General features: G+C 34.6%; 2 protein-coding genes across 6 annotated transcripts in view; both read left to right on the top strand.

Annotated features, from left to right (window-relative positions):
* The window catches only part of rnf220b (ring finger protein 220b), a 34,620-nt gene extending 22,690 nt beyond the window's left edge, over nt 1-11,930 (top strand). Inside the window, exons 4-16 of one of the 4 annotated variants that reach the window (XM_042728922.1) lie at nt 2,209-2,254; nt 2,368-2,436; nt 4,138-4,180; nt 4,535-4,639; nt 5,585-5,628; nt 6,010-6,121; nt 7,151-7,241; nt 7,368-7,454; nt 7,551-7,603; nt 7,759-7,843; nt 9,870-9,978; nt 10,329-10,403; nt 10,533-11,930. In XM_042728922.1, the coding sequence (XP_042584856.1) occupies nt 2,209-2,254; nt 2,368-2,436; nt 4,138-4,180; nt 4,535-4,639; nt 5,585-5,628; nt 6,010-6,121; nt 7,151-7,241; nt 7,368-7,454; nt 7,551-7,603; nt 7,759-7,843; nt 9,870-9,978; nt 10,329-10,403; nt 10,533-10,604 (991 nt within the window). In that variant the 3' untranslated portion in view covers nt 10,605-11,930. Of the gene's footprint in view, nt 1-2,208; nt 2,255-2,343; nt 2,437-4,137; nt 4,181-4,534; nt 4,640-5,584; nt 5,629-6,009; nt 6,122-7,150; nt 7,242-7,367; nt 7,455-7,550; nt 7,604-7,758; nt 7,844-9,869; nt 9,979-10,328; nt 10,404-10,532 lie in introns of all 4 variants that reach the window. The other 3 variants (XM_042728921.1, XM_042728924.1, XM_042728923.1) reach the window with 3 other exon arrangements.
* A 946-nt stretch (nt 11,931-12,876) lies between these two features.
* On the top strand, nt 12,877-18,647 carry guk1b (guanylate kinase 1b). Of its 2 annotated transcripts, XM_042728952.1 has the most exons (9): nt 12,877-12,943; nt 15,191-15,306; nt 15,415-15,456; nt 15,827-15,904; nt 17,203-17,299; nt 17,488-17,626; nt 17,711-17,795; nt 17,870-17,955; nt 18,045-18,647. In XM_042728952.1, the coding sequence occupies exons 2-9, from the start codon at nt 15,195-15,197 to the stop codon at nt 18,075-18,077; spliced, it is 672 nt and encodes a 223-aa protein (XP_042584886.1). In that variant the 5' UTR covers nt 12,877-12,943; nt 15,191-15,194; the 3' UTR covers nt 18,078-18,647. The 2 variants fall into 2 exon arrangements, with proteins under 2 accessions (XP_042584886.1, XP_042584887.1); XM_042728953.1 differs by lacking the exon at nt 15,827-15,904 and having other exon boundaries at nt 12,878-12,943.
* Nucleotides 18,648-19,104: the final 457 nt, after the last annotated feature.

The following is a 19,104-nucleotide window of genomic DNA, read 5'->3' as shown; positions in this document are numbered from 1 at the left end:
AAAATTAACCGGGCTTTGGGGGTCAAACGCACTCGGGCACAGTTAAAATTGCCTAGTGTGAGTACACCCTTATTCTCCCTCATAAGACACACGAGTCTCTACCCGCCTGCACCAAGTGTTGTCCTGTGCCGCACTCAGTAGTGCAGATCTCTACTCGGAAGGTGCCTGTTACAATGTTATGATAAAGGCTCTGGACTCTGAGCATAACTTGTTTTTCTGTAACAAACTATTAAATATTTTCACACACACACTTAAATTTATGTACATACACACATACACACATATATATATCCATGTATAAATTAATGTATTTTATTTTATTTTATCTATTTTTTATTTAAGATTATTTATTATTTTTTTAGAATTACTTTATTTAAATCAAATATTTAAATCGAGAGTATCCCAATGCTGACCCAATTTTTTAATCCATTTAGTTGTTATAATAAAAAAAATGCTTAAGAAAATTCAAACAATAACTTTATTTATTTGTTTATGTAAACCATTTTGAAAGAAATAAATACATTTTATTTGATCATAAATACATTATTATCTAATATTTAATTATTTAAATCTAAAAATCTAAAAATATATATATATATATATTATAATAATATAATATCCCAATGTTATTTGGTTGCCATAATCAAAAATAACTAAGAAAATTATTTGTCTGTTTATTTTTTGTTTATGTAAACCATTTAGAAAGAAATGAATATATTTCAATTTAACAGTAGTATATTAATATCTAATATTTTATTTCAATTGAAAAATCTAAAAGAAAATTAAGAAAAAAAAATCTATAAAATATCTAAATGTTGTCCCAATTTTTGTGGTTCTTAATTATATTGTGTTGCCATAATCTAAAATCCTATTTAAAAAAAAAAAAAAAAAAAAAAAAAAAAATATATATATATTACTTATTTATTTATTTACTTGCTTAGTAACTTATGCTAACCATATAGAAATAAATCCTCCCAACTATGAATACTTCAAACAGCTTGGTTGCGGGGATGCTGGAGCGTAATGTAAATGCAATAATTAATTTTATTATTTATTAATTTTATTTTATTAACACTAGTTTTATTTAACGTTTAAATTAATAAATAAATAAATCCCAATGCTATCTGCTATCACACTCTTTTCCCCCTCATTTTTCACCTGCAATTCTCATAGAGAAGACAAAAATGAAACCAGTCATGTTCCTCTGTAATGAACATGATACAATCCATATAATGACTGAGACAATCAATAATCTATCAACCTCCCTCTGCTTCCCTCATGTCTTCTTTTGTTTTTCCATCCATCCAGCTCAATCTAAGATCATCAGCCGATCAGTCGAGGGTTGATTTGATTTTTTTGAACTGCCTCAGTCTCTTTGTGTCGGCCGGAGCACGTAGACAGTAAAGTGCCACTGACAGTCAGCATGCTCTTCTGTCACTCTTACTCAAATCTCATCCAGGCTCATGAAAATGCATTGCTGCCCATAGTAAAGAGATCAAAACTGGAGACAAGAGCAGGAGAGATGGAGGAAGGGCAGAATTAAAGCAGATTGAGCCAATGAATACGTACACACACATACAGATGCACACAAACTCCCTGTAGCCTGTCCCTTCCAAAGGCACATTAAATGCTTCCAGGTCTTGATGGCATATTTATCTACAGCCTCTGGGCATGTGCACCATGCTTCCACCCTTCTCCCTGTCTCCTCCATCATTGCAACATCACAAATTACAAGCTGTTACATTGTTCCTGACATTTCACAGCCAGTCAAGCTCAAGGCAGTCCCTGCGAAAGTCATAGCAAGCTAATAATGCGTTTCCTCAACGTTTGCTATCAGCATCAGACGAGGCAGGGCGGCACATTAGCCACTCTGAACACATGAAAGATTTCTCCAATAAAGAAATTACAGCCATAATCTGCTTAGTGACAGAGCTGTGGACAGTAATTGTGTCAAATTGAACTCGGCCCCAGGGTGTGTTAGAGCCTTCCTGCTGTACAGGACCTGAGTGGAGACAGCTTTTTTATACATGATTTTTATTTGACTGTGAAGGAAATGTCGTTTAAGAACAATATGCAACCTGATCCCTCGTTTCTGAACATGTTTGCATATTCTGATTCAAGCTTTGTGTTTAAAACAAGGCTGAGTTTTGTATTTAATGGGATTGTGGTGATGAAATATGTGTTAATAACACTCTCTCCTGTTTACAGTCAGGGTCCTACTCAAAAGGAGTGTCTCGCTGCTGGGCCGCCTAAGGTACGGAACTCTCCAATGTACTTCACAACACTTGTTATATACAATTTATTTATGTCTACAGGCAATAATAACCGCTCCACCTCTCTCAGTCTCTGTTCTCTATGCACATAAAGAGAGAGGGTTCCTCCTCCGCCTCCTCTCCACGTCCCGCTGATGAGGCTGTGCACTCTGACAGGTACCAGGTGAGCACGAAATGCACATTATATACATCTAACTTCATTAGCTTGCACTTCTTTCGAAGATCATAATGAACTTTAATCAGTTAAATGTAGACTCAAACTAGTTAAAGTGTGGACTTTTCCCATTCCTGGACTACATGTCAATCAAAAGTTTGAGACAGACCTCAGTGTAGTGCTGCCATCTACTGGACTTTAATTGAATTCAAAATAATATTAATGTTCTAAATATGTAACATTATAATGTCATTCTACTTACAAAACTTGAAATTCACTATAGCATCTATAAAGAAAGCCTTCATGCTTTCAATGTGGAACTAACCACAGCTAGACAGACTTTCTCAAACCTTATAAACAGTAACTTTAACAACACTTACACTCTTTTTGCTACTGTTGAGACACTGACAAACCCCCAAGTCCGATTCCTATTGAAATGCTCTCAGACAGCAAATTACTTCTTTTTTTCTCAGAAGATCGGTAATATCAGAAAGGCGATTAGCACATCCCCAAGTTATGCAGAGGTCAAACAGATTCGACAACAATTTAAAAAAAAAAGTTACTATGTCTGTTTTTGAAGCAATTGATAGCAAAATTTAGGAAGAAATAGTACAGCACCTTAAATTGACAACCTGCTATCCTGACACACTTCCCACATCTTTTTTCAAAAGAGTACTTAACTGTTTAGAAGCAGATCTCTTAGAACGCCTCACTTCTTTCTGGGACTTTTCCAAACTCCTTGAAAACTGCAGTTGTTAAACCCCTTCTGAAAAAGAGCAATCTTGATAACACCATATTGAGCAACTATAGACCAATATCAAATATTCCTTTTATAGGCAAGATTATTGAAAATGTAGTTTTTAATCAGCTCAACAACTACTTAAACTCAAATGGATACCTGAACAATTTTCAATATGGTGTCTGACCGCATCACAGCACAGAGACAGCGCATATTAAGATTTTAAATGATATTCGCTTTAATTCTGATTTTGGCAAAATATCAGTGCTGGTACTACTAGATCTTAGTGCTGCGTTTGACACTGTTGATCATAACATACTTCTACAGAGACTGGAAAACTGGGTCAGGCTTTCTGGGATGGTACTCAAATGGTTCAGGTCATACTTAGAAGAGAGAGGTAATTATGTGGGTATACTGTAGGAGAGCATAAGTCTAAGTGGACATCCATGACACCGCTCTTGTTTAGCCTGTATATGCTCCCAGTAAGTCAAATAATGAGAAAGAACCAAACTGCCTATAAAATGTATTAGTCTGACTCTAACAGTGAGTAAACATACACTTTAACCAAAAACAAAGTAAATAATGATCACATGATATTTTAATAATTTGTTTCAGTTTCAGTGCAATGCCTGTATAAAAGTCAATTATTATTTTACAAACAATGCTGTCCTCATAATATCACTCTTACTTTTTTTTGCTGCCATTTTTGCATAGGATAAATTGGGTATTATATTTTAGGTTTGCAGGGTATGGTCAGTCGTAAACATAAAAAAAAAAAAAAATTATACCTGAATTGCTGTTTATAACCCATTTTACTTCCACAATATGACATATTTGTGAAGCTGGAAATTCTGTGAGAACAATTGTTGTATGATGGCTTAAAGGCTTATTCAAATAAAATGTTAGGTGTAATGTTTTTGTATGAGATTATGGATTTTGAACCTTTCCTTTTGTTTTTCTTTTTTCATTAGACATTTTTACGAGTACGAGCAAACAGGCAAACAAGACTCAATGGTACGTTGTCAATGACTTTCATTATGTTAAAATCCTCTCACTGTATTTCTCTTTTTTTATTTTGCATTTCAGTCATTCTAGAGTCATAAACATACATTGGATCTGACCAAATTCATGTATCTCTATGAATACTAATACAAGTTTTTTATAAAGGTCCATAACAAGTCATTCTTTGAAAATGACATACAATAATTAGTACAAGTTGTCCTCAGACAGCACTGGTACACTTTGAATCACACTTCTAACACAGTTTGAACATTCACAATTACTGTTAAACACCACCCCTGACCTTTGACCTAGCACCCTCACGAGCAGAGCAGATTATTGACCTTTAACCTTTTTATATGTTAACAGTTAAGGAGCTCTGCTGGTGCAGGTGCTACGCCAAACAGAAAGTGAAATCTGTTCATGTTTTGCCTGACTGTGGATTCCCACATGTATCTTCTTGCCCACTGTCTGGTAAGCTATTCTCCACACACGGCACATGACAGCGGATTCACTACCAACTACCAAGTTTTGTGTTTAGTAAAATTAGGTATCTAAAGAAGCTTTATCTAGAATGCCAATCAGCACTGATTTAAATTAATCTTAAATGAGAAAATTACTTTAGAATCATCTTCTACAGATGTAGAATGAGATGATGAAAATTAAATAGTATTTAATGTAATATTATGCCCTTGACACAGTTATACACAGAGTATTGAATCTGTGAAATATTGATACTCTATCATGTTGAATTTTCGATCATTTATCAGGACTGTTAATTTTTATGTTATTTTATTAACATCTAAAAAAGGTGCACTGGATGATTGGTCACAGCTAATTGATCAGATTCTCTCTCTAATTAATGATCCCCTCTCTGTTATGCTCAACTTCATTGTGATTGTAACAGCCGCAGCTCTGTTTCTACTGTCTTCTTTGACTATATTCTGAGCTGAGGCTTCTAAAGATTAATGTCCCTTAACATCATTAGCAGCTCAGCAAAACACAGAGATTTTAATGGAGTGGTGGATACCGTTCCACAATGCTGAATTTGACTTCTTCTCTCTCTCTCTCTCTCTCTGTGTGTGTGTGTGTGTGTGTGTGTGTGTGTGTGTGTTTGAGAAAAGAAGATGCAGAGAATTCTGGAAATCTTTTATTTGTCTTTATTTTATAATCAGATAAACAGATCAGTCCAATTCCCATGCCATTTATTTATCTTTTGTAGGTCATAGAGGCCTTTCTGTCTTATCAGTTTATGTCAGCTTGAGATCATATATATTTCCATCATAAAACTTCCACTGGAGAAAAATCAAATCAAAAAATGTATTTATGCTTAATATTTTTAGATAACATAATATGAAACGTGTCAAGCATCAGTAAAAAATCAGCAGGTTTTTTTTCATTGTTTGTTTTATTTTACAGCACGCATTGGGAAACTTAAAAGACGGAAAGCAGAGGAAGACCAGGTATGATGAAAATGCAGCTTATTACTCATTGTGCATGTGTTCATTCAAAACAATGAACCTTCCTTCCCCTCTAGTCTGTATTTTCTCTAGAGCTGCTTTCACTGACAGATCACAGACTGTTTGTGATGTCTGTACTTGACATAAGACAGGCGTCAGCTGTCCTGTTCTGCTAAGTCAGACGTATGATAAGACAGGTAGATGTGGCCAGAAGGATCAGACAAAACCTGCCTGTGAAATGTCTGTTTCTTTTTATTTGCTGTTTCTTTCAGCTGTGACCTAATGCCAGGAGGGCATTCAGGGCAGGTAGAAGATGAAAGTTTTGTCTTGAGGCTGGTGGAGACATTTTCACCAGAGATACTGATATGTGTGTGTTTTCTACAGAGAGACGGCGTGTGTGTTGTTGAAGATGGCTCTGTGCTGTCAGCCGGGAGGGAGTTTGAATGGGCCGAACAGAGAAGAATACAGATGGTTTCTGTTCTGAGAGGCTTTAGAGGTACAAAACACAAACAAACATTTCACAGTAATTAAAATACATGCCAAATACATCCTTATAAATCAATCAATGTTTATAAGGAATCAGATTGGAGTCAGGTATCAGATTAGAAAGGCAAATATCTTTTAAAAAAAACCTCTACAATAAAAAAGCTACTTAACTTGATGAAATCTGTTGCTAACATCCCAAAACTGAAAAACAACAACAAAAAAAACTCTGTCTACAGAGGAGTACCTAGTCCAATTATGCATTGTGACAAGCTCAGGGAAAAAAATAGACAAGAATAATAATGCAGTACTGAAACGTATTAATAGAAAAACAGTGCAAATAAAAAAAGATTATTTTATCCAATCTCGGTGTGCTACACTGAAAAGAAAAAGAAAAAAACACTGTGTAGTTTTTACTTTAAAACAATGTTCTCTCTGAAGTAATGTCAAGTAAAGCAATGAATTAACATTTTGAAGTAGAAATAGTGTTTTCTTGTAAAAATGTACTCCAGTAATCTATGGAAAATATTTTTTACAGTGTATATATTTTTATGTAAACTAGTATGCATCATGCTAAATAGAGTAATAGTGTGTTCAAATTGAATGCAAACATCAAGTCTATTTGTTGAGTTAATGCCAATGCACAGCGTTCCCAAATCGGTTACCTATGAGGTTCAGTGAGCGACTATGTAAGCAGCAAGGCAGCTCACTTAGTTTTGCAAGAGCTTGTGTGTGTGATTAGTTCACAACAGACACGTGAGGTAATGGGAGTGGTGTTAACCTCTTGAGAAGGAGATTACTGTAAAAGCACTTAGACAGGGGTCAAAAACAGAGACAGAGCCAATCACAAAGGACTCAGAGGTCATTTAGACCCTTGTGTCCTTAAAAACACTTTTAATTTTATTAGCACTTTGCAGTTAATCAGTAGGGCACATTTGTATCTCAACCTATTTTTGAATTTCATACTCTATTCCTTTGGCAACTTGTTCTGTAAGGCTTTGTGTTTTTTGTCATTTAATCAATTCTCATATAAATGTCCTAGGTTTGGTGAGCAGCACATTGAAAGAACATCAGGACAGCGATGCAGATCTGGATGTGGACGGTGATGATACTTTGGAATATGGAAAAGCACAGTATCCTTATTTTTGCTGTCAGTCAGCACAGTGTATGGCACAGCAAGAACATGCAGTGATCTTTTTTTTTTTTTTTGTGAAAGCATTTTTGATAATAAGAAATGTTTCCTTAGCAAATGATCTCAGATACACAGAGGCGGATGTGATTCCATGTTCAGGAAATGAACCCAGAGATGCTGAGGAGAGGCAGGCGTTAAGAGGAGCTGTTTTAAAGTATGCACACACACAAAGTGCATATTATTAGTTTTTCTATGCTACATTAATAATACTTACTTTTTTTTTTTTTTTTTTTGTTTTTTGCTTTAAAAGTGGTGACACAACCAGCAGGTTATCTCCAGAGCAAACCAAGTTGGCAAACCCAGGTGAGCCAAAAGATTGTTAGTTTAGTAGATGTTAGTTTAGTACATGTTTAATGTAGTTGGCTCACACACAGACATACACACGCGCCATGTGTATATGTATAAACATATATAGTGCATGTGTTCAAATTATTCACAATGCTATATTATGTCTGCAGAAACTCCTACTACAAGCTCTGTAGAGTTTGACAACAATACAAGCACAACATCTCCAAGAACCTGTAAGAACAGCGAGTTAGAGATGTAAGTATACCTTGAAGTCAGAATGTAAAGAAAATTCATCCTATTTTCTAAATCTAAGTAATGCATCTTATTGTGAACTATTCATTCATGCATGTTTCATTTGTAATTTTTTAAATCACAATACAAAGACAGGATCTGTCACTACTTCTGTTTCATCGTGACTTCAATGCATGCTTTTTGAAAGTGCTTCGTGCATATATTCCAGACACTCTGAGCTGTGAGATAAACGTAGGTTAATATTCAAGTGCCTCCACCTACTCTCCTCCATCCTTCTCCTCTCCAACATCCATGTCATTTTCCTGGAAGAGATCTCTGCAGGATCATGATACAGCTATTCTTAAGTCCTGTTGGGAAATTTTAACTTCTTTCCATGTGCACTGGGACAGATTTTCAAGCATTACTAATCGTGCAACTGAGGTCAAATTTGCACATGGAAGGGACACATGAGGAATTATATATGGCTGACCTGTTCAGTAAGAGTACACAAATCAGTTCTTTCTCAACGGGGCCACATTTTGGCAAGTTCACTGAAGCATGTTTGACTTATGTTTTGGAGTGAATCATTAATCAGCTTGATTGATCCATTTATCAGTCGAGGAGTGTCATATTGCAGGGAAACTATGAAATACTTTTTCTAAATGTAATTATTCTGGATGTATTATGTGCGAGTGATTTGTACGTATTTGCATGTCCACCCACAGATTAGAGAAGTTGCATCATCATAAGAGAAAGAGAAAGACTTTTCTCTTTCTCTGACATACATATTATATTATATTATATTATATTATATTTATATTATATTATATTATTATATTATATTATATTATATTATATTATATTATATTATATTATATTATATTATATTTATATTATTTAGGCCTATATCTCATGGTGCATATTAATATATATATTATATATATATATTAATATTATATATATTATATTATATTATATTATATTATATATTATATTATATTATATTATATTATATTATATTATTTAGGCCTATATCTCATGGTGCATATTAATATATATATATATATAATATATATATATATATATATATATATATATATGCTCACGCACACAAAATAAAATAAAAAATATATTAATATAATTTTACATTTAACACAAGATTTGTGTTTTGCAGCATATTTTTCTACCTGATCCATCACCACTCTCCAGTAGGTATTTAGCCTGAGGACGAGGGCAGTTATTTCATATTTCCAGCAGACAGCTACAAGAGAAAACCAGCATTCATTATGCTTATATTTGGCGGCTATTACATGAGGCATTTTTGATGGATCACTTAAACCCCCTGCTGTCATAGTTCAATTCCTGAGAGCTGATTAAATGGGGATGCGTTGGCCAGGATGTTCCTACCGGGGATTAGGGGGCTCTGAGCGAGTGTTATTTAATTGTGAAGTGGAAACACTCGAGTGAGGAAGGGTTAGTGAGGCGGGAAGGAGGACCGTTCCTGACAAATGACAGTGTGCCGCGGGGCGCTTGCTGCCCAGCCCTGTGTGGACACGCTAATAAAGCAATTACACTGAGACAATGTTTGCACACTGCGGTGACATGTCTGTCCCTCACCTGCTGTGGGAAAGGCCGATACAAGGAGCAATTTTAAGCTGTTTTTGCCCACACTAAAAATTTTAGGAATTGTATTGTACTTTTATTAGGTTTATTAAGTTACTTAAAATTTCCATAGTACCTTTTGTGTCTTTTCTTTGATTATCTCACCAATCACACTTCACATCCATTTACTTGAACATAGACATATGCAGTCAGTGTATGCTCTTTTTTTTTACTGTTCAATATGGCAATACAATAGGGATGCTGACTCTCATGTATTACAATGTTGAATTTGCTTCTGAATGCACCTCATTTAATGATGCAATCTGTCTTCTGATTACCATTCATGTGTAATTTAGAATTCGTAACATGTGGCCTTCGGCGACAAAGCCCTCAGCATGCTGTGACTTTCTAATCAATCTCTGATGGATTTGTTCTTTGTTTCTTTTAGCTTACCAGATGACCCCTCCCTCAGTACGCTGGAGGCCCTGAAAACACGCATCAGAGATCTGGAGAAGCAGCTCACACGAGGGGACAGATTCAAGTGTCTCATCTGCATGGTAAGCTTGACCTTGCATATTTATTCAAAACGGACTAAAATGAAATTAATACATATTAATTACTTTTCAAATGTTTGTGGTCAGTAATAGATTTGTTTAATGTTTTGGAAAGAAGTCTCTAATGTTCACCAAGGCTGTGTTTATTTAATCAAAAATAGAGTAAAAACAGTAATATTGTAAAATATTATTCCAATACAAATAACTGTTTTCTATTTTAATGTTTTGAAATAGTATGCTTCTAAAGAAATCATTGCAACATGCTGATTTGCTGCTCAAGAAACAACAAACTAACAGAAACATACATTTTTCTTATGCACATTATTTTATTGTGTACATATACTTTTTTTCAGGACTCTTACACAGTACCTCTGACCTCCATCCAGTGCTGGCATGTCCACTGTGAGGAATGCTGGCTTCGCACACTGGTGAGATGAACATGTCTCATACTAATCTTAAAAAAAAAAAAAAGGTTTAAATCACAGCTGTATGATTTCAACACGTGAACTCTTTGTTACCGTCAGTTGTTATTGATTGTGAAATTATCTTTCTCGCAGGGAGCAAAGAAACTGTGTCCACAGTGCAACACTATCACCTCACCTGGTGACCTGAGACGAGTGTATTTGTGAAAAGTTACAGCTGTCCTGTCATCTGCCTGTTTGCACTCTACACAGACGGATCATTTGAACTGAGGAGAACTTTTTGGGTTGATGCAAAACTTAGAGGATGTCTTGCCCAACAGAGTCATTGCCACAAAGGTCCTGTCGGAATGCAACCCAGTTACTGTACATGAAGACCACTGTGTTCATTTCTTAATGAAATGGTAAAGTTTTAAAGCATAAATCTGCCGTAACAACATTTTAAGGACAGTAAAACCGATCACCAAATGTTGTTTCTATGTATAAAACTTTGTTTTATAAAATATTGTTAAGTTATTCTCATAGAGAAAGTTCTAAAGCAATCGGTCAAATAGTTTTGTGAATGTTTACACTGAAGAGTTCTTTTCTAATTTGGATCTAGTAGTGTTAATATCTGAAATTGGTAAGCGGTTAACTTTGAAATCATTCATAAACAGTGTTTTGTGTAGAATGTGCAATGAATCTTGTACATTTATTTTCCATGCTTATGTAACTGTAATTTAATAGTGAATGGGATCCTTTAAATATGGTTTAAGATAAATTATCATTGAAACTGTTACACAGGTGATAGTGTAATTGTTTATATTATGCATTTTTTTTTTGTCTCATGATGCCCTTATCCTAAGCATGCATTAAAAAACTCAAAGACTGAATATGATGCAAAAATACAAAGCCATTCTCACAAGGTTTGTAGATTCAAAAAGTGCTAATTTTATCAAACAGTTCACATGCATACAAGGTTCAGCAACAGATATTCTGAGTTGAAGTAGTCCCCTGTATATTTTTGACATTTTTTGCTCTTAAATGTAAGATAGTGTGTAGATGGAATTGTCTGCATTCTTGTAATGAATTAATATTTAACCCCTAACAGGTGATTGGCAGGTTATTGTATTGATATGTACTGTACAGCAGAGCTGCATCGAGGCGCACGTGCTTCCCTCCCTCAGCAGGTGGAATTGATTCTTAATGCAGGATATGGACGATGAGGCTGATCTCTGCTTAGCCTTCACTCCTCGCCAATGCCAAGCAGAATAAAGGTCTGTTGACACTGAGTTACTGTAGGTTACGACATTATGACTCAAGGAACTAAGCTCAGAACTAACAGAAAAGGAGCTCAATTTCCTTTGTGGTATTTTAGCAATAGTTTTGTTACCGTCTAGACACTCTAGTAAAGTTACTACAGGTAACTGAAAGATCGTGAAGCACTTTTGATAGAACTGAAATAGAATGAAACATAAAACCAGCTTTGTTTTATGATGATGTATTTTGTACAGACTCATCTGTTTTTCTTTGACAAAAATAAACTAAAGTTGTTGTCTAACAGATGTCATTGTAAGCCTTAAAATTGTTTTCGGTGTATATATATGAGTCAGCACCAAGGCACCAGCATTTGGACATAAATGTGGAGCTATTTAGAGGTACGTTTATGCATTTTACACACATTTTATTCAAAGCTACAGTACTTACATTGCATTAAATGTATACATTTCATCAATTAATGTACTGTATTCCCTGGGAATCAAACCCATGGCGCTGGCCTTGCCTGGACATGAGAAATGAGATGAGACAGCAGCAGGTACAAAAACTAACCAGCATTTCCTCTTTCCTTTCGGTCTATTTATTGCATCTGAAGTATCGTAACACCACCGGATTAGCCTAGCCTTGTGTCTAATGCTAAAGGAAGTGAACTGCTGCACTACTCTCATAGTGTATTTTACTTTAAAACTCCCAAATGTGACCTAAAATTATATTTACACTTCTGGCCCCAGCAACAGTAACTAATTAAATTACTGTTTGGATGCTTTGCAAGGGAGCAGAAATGTCATGACTCTGCTATGCAGCCAGTAGTGAGGAGATTTATGTAGAAATATGCTGCTTTTATTTGATTTTATTTAATTTTTTTGCAGACTCCGTGGAGACTTATGAACTAATGTTCAACTTTATTTGACAAAATTAGTTTTTTGATTCATCTATGTTCATTTCATTTCTCAGAGTGAGCAATAAACTCAGGCCTACACCTCTATATAACATTTGGCTGACTATGAATTGTATGATATTGTATGATAATTTAATAACAATAATATAATTTCACTTAACAATAAATGCTATTGAACATTTTCATCATTATTTATCAGGAAAAACAAATGATTATGGCTTTTCAACATTTCGTATGATTAGTAGCCTCTTATCTCTGTCATAACAACAAATACACTAGACCTGCTATTTGATTGGCTGAGAGTGAACGGAGGAGGTGGTAACTGTCACTGGCAGTAAGCTGTGAGTTAGAAACACACACTTACATACTTCACCATCTAACCTGCACAGACAAGGTAAGAGCTGCCTTTGCTTTTTTCTGGTGTTCAAAATTTAGAGGTCAAAATGTATGGTTTATTGTAATATAAATGGTTTTATTACACAGTGATCAGTCTGAAAGGATACCAAAGACACATCAGATTTTTATTCATTTAATTTGTAGATGCATATTAATTTGTGCTTTTAAATAAATTTTTTATTAAAATATGAATTTTAGTTTTGAAATTTCATGTTGTCTTGAAAATAAAAGCACACTTTAAATATTATTTCTATTTTTAATGATTTTATATTTTTATAATTTTTATTTTTTATTATTAATTTTATTTACATTTTTATTATTATTATTATTATTATATTCTTTATCATCATCATAAGACATAAACACTTGAACATGCAGTAGCCAAAATATGTCATTAGAGATAATTTGATAGAATAAACAAAGAACAGTGAAAATAAACAAACTGCTAGAAGGCAACTGTACATTTATTTTAGAGCTTTCCCAGATCAGACTGAGTGTCCAGTTGGTTTGTCTAGTCTCCAGCAGAGTCCCTAAAAAAATGGACCGGACATGATTCCAGACAAACACTGTAGAAAACATTAAGACAGGCTTTAGGTCAGTGGGCCTTTATCATTAGGCTTACATGCTGGGTAATCCTCTTCACTGGCCTAACCTGACTTCATTAAGATATCTTCATGGCACTTTACATTAACATGTAAATCCTTTGCCACCATGCAAATAATGTAAATGCTTTGCTAAATTGCATTATTATGAAAGACAGACTCTCCAAAGTTCATTTATAACACTTCACAAACAACTTTTTTTAGTCTGTCTTGAGCCAGCTAAACATCAACACATTTAACATTTTAAAGTTACTTTGACGACTTCCATGGTTCCATTCTGTGTTATAAACTATGCAAAATAAATAAATGAACAATAAATGCTTCTTAGCCAGGAAATATGATTGTATTGTTTTGTTTTATTTCATGTGCCCTGTTCTCTATTACAAGACCCAGTACACAGACCTCAAAACAGAATCACTAATCACCCAGATCAGTGGATTAGTTCCTGAGCTTCTCTCTTGGAGGGACGCAGGCATGCAATAGGCTCAGTGTCCACCCATGTCAGCTTCTCTAGCTTATAGCACTCTCTCTCTCTCTCTCTCTCTCTCTCTCTCAGCTGAGCACCAAGACAAAAGCTTCCTACTTGACCTAATCCGTGTTCAATACGGAAGGTTTTTGTTTGTTGTGATTGAATAATAAAGACTTTTATGTAGGATTTAAGAAATGACACTTAAAATACATCTTTTATAGCATTTTATGTCAGAATGTAGTACCATACTATACAGTATAACTCTAAAAATAAAACTAAATCTCTCTTGAACTATTATGGTTTCATGGTCCTCATTACAAGTGAATCTGTATTTAATGTGTAATCTATTTTTCATTTTCTTTTACTTTGTTTGTGTTTTGAGGATGAAGCATGTCACGCAACCTATCCGTGTTGGCATCTGTCTAGTTGGCTGCTATTGTAGTGACAGATGGATTTCTGACAAAATACTGAGTCTGATTGAACACATGACTTTTGATGTCAAAAGATATGGGAAGCATTTCACCTGGCTTGTAAAAGATGCTATGCCTTTTTAGCTGCATTTAATTACACTACCTTCATTTTTAAAAATATATATATTAATACTTTTATTCAGAAAGTATACATTAAATTGATCAAATGTGACAGTAATTATACAGAACATTTCTTTTAATTAAATACTGTTCTTTTGAATGTTCTATTCATCAAGAATCCTGAATTTTTTTTTACACAGTTTACAGAAAAATATTAATCCGCACAATGATTTTCAACATTGTTGATCATGTAAAAAAAGCATAAAAACAACCAAATCAGCATATTAGAAAAATATCATAAGAAACATAAGACACTAAAAACTGCAGAAATATCTGCTGAAAATTAAGCTTTGCTGTAATAAATTATATTTAAATATATATATATATATATATATTATATAAATATAGAGAGAGAGAAAACAGAAATTTTAAATTGTCATAATATTTCACAGTATTGCTGTTCTTACTGTAACTTTTGAACAAGAGTAGCCTATTCATTTTTAAACATTTGTAAAATTTCCCTGCTACAGACAAATTGAAAAATGTGTTGCATATAGTAGGTTTGTAGATTTAATCACCAAAAACCTGGCTTAAAACATCTTACATACCCTTTATCTAACAAACCTGTTTTGATTGTCTCACAGAGAAATGTCAGGACCCAGGCCTGTAGTTCTGAGTGGCCCATCAGGAGCTGGAAAAAGCACCCTGTTGAAGAGACTCATGAAAGAATATGAAGGAGTTTTTGGATTCAGTGTCTCCCGTGTGTAACATTACAAATAAATTAGATAGATGGTTAGACACAAGACAAGTAACCAAATAACAAGAATGCTGGATGAATATTTTGATACCTTGATCTTTCTTTCTGCAGACACCACCAGAAATCCTCGGCCAGGAGAGGAAAATGGAAAAGGTAAGGCAGAGTTCCCTTAACAACTATAATAAATGAGAGGCCTTATTTATCACAGAAACAAATAATGTTAGATATGAGTTCAGAAACAGAATAAATAGCAAAGTGAAATATATACCTGATTCTACTTGCCCAGTTTAGAAAGTGAATGAGAGAAAGAAAGACTTTAAAATAAGCAAGTGAAGCATTGAAAAAAGGCTTTTCCACCTACATTCCCATCCAAATTGAAAGCCCCTTCAGCCTTAGTCCATAGCTGTCTTCTTTGTTGCTTCTTACTCCCAAGTGAACTGTTTAATTTCCAAACATATGACCACATTTCACAGGGGTAAATTTCTCTTTTTATTCCCCAATGTGCCTTTGTCGTTTTCTCTAGGGCTGAATTGTCTCCCAATGCTTCTGGGGGCTACTTTACTTCCTGTAGCAGACGTCCTGTCCTCTGAGACATCTGAAGGTGTAGATTTGGTTTTCCATTATTGGTCGTAATTGGTTATAACTGATTATTGGCATATTTAATGTGATGAGAAAGTAATGGGGGGTTACTTTCATCTTCTAAAATCTAAAACTTTGTAAGCGAATTACATTTCAGGCCAAAATGACAAGATATGATTTTGGACATCACATGTTCAGTGTGACATGAATGCCAGTGTGCACTTCGGAGTAAAAAGCCTTTGAAAATAGCCCCCTGTGTTCCCTAGGTTTTCTATCCCATGTGAACTATGACATCACTCTCCCCACAGCACAAATTCCCCGAGACGAACATTAGCATCACAACGGAACCTTAAAATCATTTCTGGGCCATTTAATGAACAATCAAAATAATTCTAAAACCTGTTTAGGTCACATGGGCAATTATTTTTTTCTGCACAATTTACACAAATTCAATGGATAGACTGAAAAACAACAGTTTAAAAAAGCACATAATGGAAAGCAATACAGATTTATTCGAGATATTCAAGGTGGAATTGAGAAATACTGCATCTAAAAATTATTTTGTAACTATAACCAGCCAATTTTATTGGTTTGTTATTCTTGTATTTTTCCACAGACAAATGTTGTTATGCTAACAGGAGTCTCCATTGCAGTGCTGCCACGGATGATGTTTTGCCCTCCTGTAGTTGTGAATTGTTTGTCTTGTCTCTTGTGTTATCTGCAGAGCCATTACATCCCGCTTTAGATCCCCTCTGATGTGCTGTTGTCCAGCAGAATGGTATGAATCCAGGACTGGAGCTTTCTCGTGGACTTTAGGAAAATGACTTCTTTGTGAGATTATTTTATGTGCGAACACAGCTATCTTTGTATTATTGAGGTTTAGAGTTTAGAAGTTTCATTCACACCATTCCCATCATTTAGTAAGATCTACCATTTTAACTCAGTATCATAGGAACGGAGATTCTGAAATAAACATTTGGCGCCCTCTGCTGAGCATAAAGAATTCTGTTTTGTTTAGCAGTGAAAAGACTTGAAATATTACATAGAAATTCTATTGTCATTTAGTCCTCCTCTGAATTTTATATATAATAAACCTTTCTTTTAATAGTTTACGAGTACCTATATATATATATATATATATATATATATAAACCTTTCTTTTAATAGTTTACGAGTACCTGGTCATTAGAATATATAAAACGACCCCCCTTCAGCTCATTTGATGACTAGCAATAGACCGTCTTACAATGTCCCCTTGTTAACAGCCACAATTTGTTTGGTTTTACAATTAAACTTCATTTATTTCTGTCCTCAACCTAGATTACCACTTTGTTACCAGAGAGAAGATGCAAGAGGGAATTGACAATGGCGAATTCATTGAGAATGCAGAGTTTTCTGGGAACATGTATGGAACCAGGTACATTTTATTTGTAAATCCACATATGGTATCTGATCCCATTATTCTCTTAATTTAACACAGAGGTACTTCGCTGCTAATTCTTTGTCTTTATACCAATGCCCAAAAGTTATTATTTTGAAGTAGCTAAGATTGTCCATCAGCTTATTGTCATCATTATTGCTCATCAAATTTACTATCACTTGCAGCAAATCATCCATAGAAGATGTTCAGGCACACAACCTCATCTGCATCTTGGATGTTGACATACAAGGAGTGAAAAACATTAAAAAGACTGATTTGAACCCCATATATATCTCCATCCAGCCACCTTCAATAGAGATCCTGGTAAGCTGATAGAAACATTCCCAGTTTCATTATACAGCATTTAAATTGTGATCAGATACAGGAAGATGTTTTATTGTCCTACAGGAAAAGCGTCTGAGAGACAGACAAACAGAGACGGAGGACAGTCTACAGAAGCGTCTGGAAGCAGCGAGGATTGACATGGAGCTCAGTAAGTGACACTTTCAGTAAGTCGGTTGTGCTTGAGCAAAAACCTTTATTCCCTTGCCATTTTTTCCTCTGTAGGTAAGGAACCGGGAGTTTTTGATATGGTAATCATTAATGATGACCTGGAAGAAGCCTATGAGAAACTCAGAAGTGTTCTTATTGAGGTACAACTATTTTATATATGTAAAAAGATTGCATAGTTTTTCTACATTTCACAAATAAATAACACTGAGTTGTTGGGTTTTTCCAACAGGAGATTGAGAAGGTGCAAGATGCCAAGAAATAGGAAAGGAAAAACGGCACTTTTGACCGTTCTGCCCGGCAACACAGAACATGAAGCCTTTTTTCTAGCCTTGTACTGTGCAATCATGGTGTTGGTTCTCATGTCAGACTCTAAAAACTCTATTCACTTGAAGACGGGTGCTATGTTCAAAAGAGGGTGCTATAAAGCTTTTCTCTGTGGGTGAGAGAAAATCTATGCATGTATGTTAAAAACACCTCACTTCAATTGAAGACTCTTCTCTATTAAGGCTCTCCAACATGTTTGCACCTTGAATGATGAAGGGAGAAAACTGTAATAGTTATGAATTCAGTTGATGATGATAGTTTGTTTATCATCAGCATGTTAGTTCTATAGTAGAGAAATGATTGTTTTTAATATCTATGATGTTTGTAGAGAGCTAAGCTATTACAGCAGGTTTTATTCTCAGGTAGCCTTCAACAGGTTTGAATGTATTCGACTGAATGATTAGTTTGAGTTGCACCTTCATGTTACTAAACTTGTGTTGAATATAAAATAATGTCACTTTGGGTTAGCTGAAATAAAATAAAATGAGCTCCAGCTACATTAAATAATTTCTCCATTCTCGTTTTTCTAATTCTCTTTTCTCTTTTAATGTCGAAGTGAAAGTTAAGTGAAATAAAGTTAATCTCCTAATTGATTGTCAAACAAATAAAACAAACAAAAAAAAATAAAAACATATTAAACACACAAACATAACACGAATCACGTTTATAAAACTCACACATCAATAGTCACCAACCCCAAACGCACACCGTGAGAGTCAGTAACCATGGCAACTGCAAACATTGGCGGAAGTGAAGGTGAGAAACATGTCGTGGTTTCTAAATAAGCTATTAGCTGGAAAAAAAATATATATATAGAATTTAAAACTGCTATTGTTAAGGTAGGATTTTTCAGTTTTAAGCGTGCATTATAAAACAAAGGGCAAACAACCACAATCCGACAAAAGCTGTTTTATTACTGTAAACAAAACGTGTAGGCTACTGGCAAAGTAATTACGTTTGCGTCC

The sequence above is a fragment of the Cyprinus carpio genome, chromosome B8 (genome assembly GCF_018340385.1).
Source record: "Cyprinus carpio isolate SPL01 chromosome B8, ASM1834038v1, whole genome shotgun sequence".
Classification (NCBI taxonomy): Eukaryota; Metazoa; Chordata; class Actinopteri; order Cypriniformes; family Cyprinidae; genus Cyprinus; species Cyprinus carpio.
The sequence above is the reverse complement of the archived record's forward strand: the minus strand, read 5'-3'. Positions and strand labels throughout refer to the sequence as shown.